General features: G+C 41.9%; 1 protein-coding gene across 1 annotated transcript; it reads right to left on the bottom strand.

The window, feature by feature from the left end:
• Positions 1–1,855: 1,855 nt before the first annotated feature.
• On the bottom strand, positions 1,856–2,248 carry LOC138876262 (uncharacterized). The gene has a single exon (XM_070155170.1). The coding sequence runs from the start codon at positions 2,246–2,248 to the stop codon at positions 1,856–1,858; it is 393 nt and encodes a 130-aa protein (XP_070011271.1).
• Positions 2,249–3,749: the final 1,501 nt, after the last annotated feature.

Genomic DNA, 3,749 nt, shown 5'->3' with positions numbered 1-3,749 from the left:
ATCCAACGAATTTTCTGCCCCTATTTCAATCAAAGAAAATTTTGTCAGTTTAAAGTGGTGGTTAGCTGATGGCATTCTTGCTGAAGATCTTTCTGCTGCAATGTTTGTTCTAACTGGCTTCTCCGAACTGGCCTTGAACCGCTTTGACTTTCTGATTGACTTTCAAACCCCATGAATTTTGACGAACCGAGTGTTCTATACCCGTGCTATTGTTTTGCCTCTGACCCCTTTATCTGAACCTTTGCATCCTTCATGACATTACCAGTCCCTTCCACCGATGAGACTTCCGGTGATTCCTTGTATTCCCCTCTTTCGTCGTGTTATCCTTAGTATGCTTTGACCACTCCGTGCTTTGCAATTTTGAAAGTTGGTAGTGAGCTTTGAAATCCTTTTCACTCGATTTGAACGAGACTAACATTGAAACATCTTTAGATAAATACCCAAAAGAAAATGAAATGCAATGACTTTGCGGGTTAAGGATAAGAAGAATCCAAAACTAGATGACTGCTACCGAAGGAGAAGGAAAAAGAAACTTATCTAGGTGGAACAGCTGGTACCAATGATCATGACATGCATTTCAGATTAATCGGCCTAATCTGTCCAAAAATCAACTTTCAGTTGCCGTACTTTGTTGCCCCAAAATTTTCATGACTTGATTACTTTACCCGAACCTCGGCCTTGTTCATCCTGCGGTGCCTTGAAACAGTTTTCCCACCAACAGACCTTTCTCACTTGTTGAATTTTCCACTCACTTTCGCCTCAAGGTGCCCGTGAGGGTTTTCACCGATAAGACTCTCTTATTTTTACTTTTCTCAACTCCCGTCGCCTTACGGTGTCCGCGAGGGTTTTCATCAATAAGACTCTCTCATTTTTATTTCTCTCAACTTCCATCGCCTTACGGTGCCTGTGAAGGTTTTCACCAATAAGACTCTCTCATTTTTATTTCTCTCAACTTCCATCGCCTTACGGTGCCTGTGAAGGTTTTCACCAATAAGACTCTCTCATTTTTATTTTTCTGCTTGAACCAGAGTGTTGCCCCTGACATGAATTACCTTTATCTGCTCGACTTGGAATTTCTCAAAGACTGATCAAAAGGTCTTTCTTTGGACCGTAATGTGGGTTTTTGGACATGGCTAAAAAGAAAGGATATAAAAATGCTCAAAACAATTCAAATAGGTTAGACTTACAACTTTCGGAATCAGGTTTCTCACAACATCCACAACTTCTGCCCCAGTTCCTTGCTTGGGAACTTTTGGACTTTTGTTTTGATGGGACCGAACCGTGAGGCTGCCTACGTATCCTTAAAAGGAATCAGGTTGAACGTAGTTCATGGCATAGAAATTACTTTGTTGTTGCGATTTTTCTTTTCTCTCTTTCTTTTCTTCCTCTCTTTTTCCTCCGTTATTCTTCTTTTCTCTCCTTTTTTTTCTTTTTCTCCTTTTTTCTCTTTTTGCTTTTCTCTTTTCTTTTCTTTTCTTTCTCTTTCTTCTCTCTTTTCATTTTTCTTCTCCTTTTCCTTTCTTGTTCATTCTTTCTTTTTCTTTTCACTTACTTATCCTCCGCACTTGTGTTTCTGAATTGTGTCGTTGATCCCGAAAGAGGGGTATGAAACAAAATAAATAAGGCTCAAAAGGAGTGACGAGGGATAAAGTATTTAGATAGCAGAACAAAACGCCTTCGTAATTTCAATCTTCAAAATATGCCAAATACAAACAAGTACAATCAAAGAAAGAAATCATACATAGTATCTCTTGACTGCATCGGAGTTGATAGCCATTTCTACACATTTCCCTTCTACATTTGTCAAATATAACGCGCCATTGGACAACACCCTAGTTACAACAAATGGCCCCTGTCAGTTTGGGGCGAACTTTCCTTTTGCTTCAGCCTGATGAGGCAAGATACGTCTCAACACTAGTTGATCCACTTCGAACTTTTGTGGTCGCACCTTCTTGTTATATGCTCTTTCCATTCTCTGTTGGTACAATTGGCCATGACATACTGCCTCCAATCTCTTTTCATCAATTAGACTTAACTGCTCCAAGCGGGTTTTGACCCATTCAACATCATCAATTTCTGCCTCGGCAACAATTCGAACGGATGGGATTTCAATTTCTGCGGGTATTATTGCCTCCGTGCCATACACCAACAAATAAGGAGTAGCCCCTACTAAAGTGCGGACAATAGTGCGATAACCCAGCAACGCAAACGACAGCTTTTCATGCCACTGCCTAGAACCTTCCACCATTTTTCGAAGTATCTTCTTTATATTCTTATTGGCTGCCTCGACTGCTCCATTCACCTTAGGGCGATATGGGGTGGAATTGCGATGTATAATCTTAAACTGTTGACATGTCTCTGTCATCAGATGACTGTTGAGGTTAGAGCCATTGTCCGTGATGATTACCTTCGGAATCCCAAACCAACAGATGATATTTGAATGTACAAAGTCAACCACTGCTTTCTTGGTCACAGATTTGAAAGTTTTCGCTTCAACCCACTTGGTGAAATAATCAATGGCTACCAGAATAAACCTGTGTGCGTTTAGTGTTGCTGGTCGATTGGCCCAATTACATCCATGCCCCAAGCAACAAAAGGCCATGGTGCAGACATTGTATGTAATTCAGATGGTGGAGAATGAATCAAATCTCTGTGCACTTGGCACTGATGACATTTACGCACAAAACTGATGCAATCCCGCTCCATAGTGAGCCAGTAATAACCTAATCGGAGAATCTTCTTTGACAGAACGTACCCACTCATATGTGGTCCACAAACTCCGGAATGTACCTCGGTCATGATAGCTGTGGCCTGTCTTGCATCTATGCATCTTAGCAATCCCAGATCTGGAGTTCTTTTATACAATACCCCTCCACTGAAGAAAAATCCACTGGCCAATCGTCGGATTGTTCTTTTCTGATCACCTGTGGCCTGCGACGGATATACTCTCATCCTGATGTATTCTTTTATCATGGAACCATGGCTCCCCATCAAGTTCTTCTTCTACCATATTACAGTAAGCATGCTGGTTATGGACCTGAATCTACAGAGGGTCCACATAAGCCTTATCTGGATGATGTAGCATTGACGCCAGAGTAGCCAAAGCATCAGCAACTTCATTATGTATCCTTGGGATATGCTTGAATTCGATCGACGGAAACCGTTGGCAAAGATCATGCAAACATTGTCTGTACGGTATGAGTTTCAAATCCCGTGTTTCCCATTCTTCCTAAATTTGGTGCACCAGGAGGTCCGAGTCACCCAAGACCAAGACTTCCTGGACACCCATATCCATAGCTAACCTCAAACCTAGAATGCAGGCCTCGTACTTAGCCATGTTGTTGGTACAGTAAAAACGAAGCTGAGCCGTAACAGGATAGTGATGCCATATTTCAGAAATAAGTACTGCTCATATCCCCACGCCCTTCATGTTTGCAGCCCCATCAAAGAAAAGTTTCCATCACGGCTTCTCAACTTGTTCCAACTCATCAATGTGCATCACCTCTTTATCAGGGAAATAGGTTTTCAAAGGTTCGTAATCTTCATCGACCGGATTCTCGGCCAGGTGGTCCGCCAAGGCCTGTGCTTTCATTGCAGTTCGAGTCATGTAGACAATGTCAAACTCTGTGAGCAGGATCTGCCACTTTGCAAGCCTCCCTGTGGGCATAGGCTTCTGAAAGATATACTTCAATGGATCCAAGCGAGATATGAGGTAAGTAGTATAAGTTGACAAATAATGTTTCAACTTC

Source organism: Nicotiana sylvestris, chromosome 8 (genome assembly GCF_000393655.2).
Source record: "Nicotiana sylvestris chromosome 8, ASM39365v2, whole genome shotgun sequence".
In the NCBI taxonomy this organism is placed as follows: Eukaryota; Viridiplantae; Streptophyta; class Magnoliopsida; order Solanales; family Solanaceae; genus Nicotiana; species Nicotiana sylvestris.
This window is presented reverse-complemented; position numbering and strand designations above follow the sequence as displayed.

What these genes read in the sequence shown, in the direction of transcription:
- LOC138876262 (XM_070155170.1), bottom strand. Translation starts at nt 2,248, where the DNA reads ATGGTGGAAGGTTCTAGGCAGTGGCATGAAAAGCTGTCGTTTGCGTTG.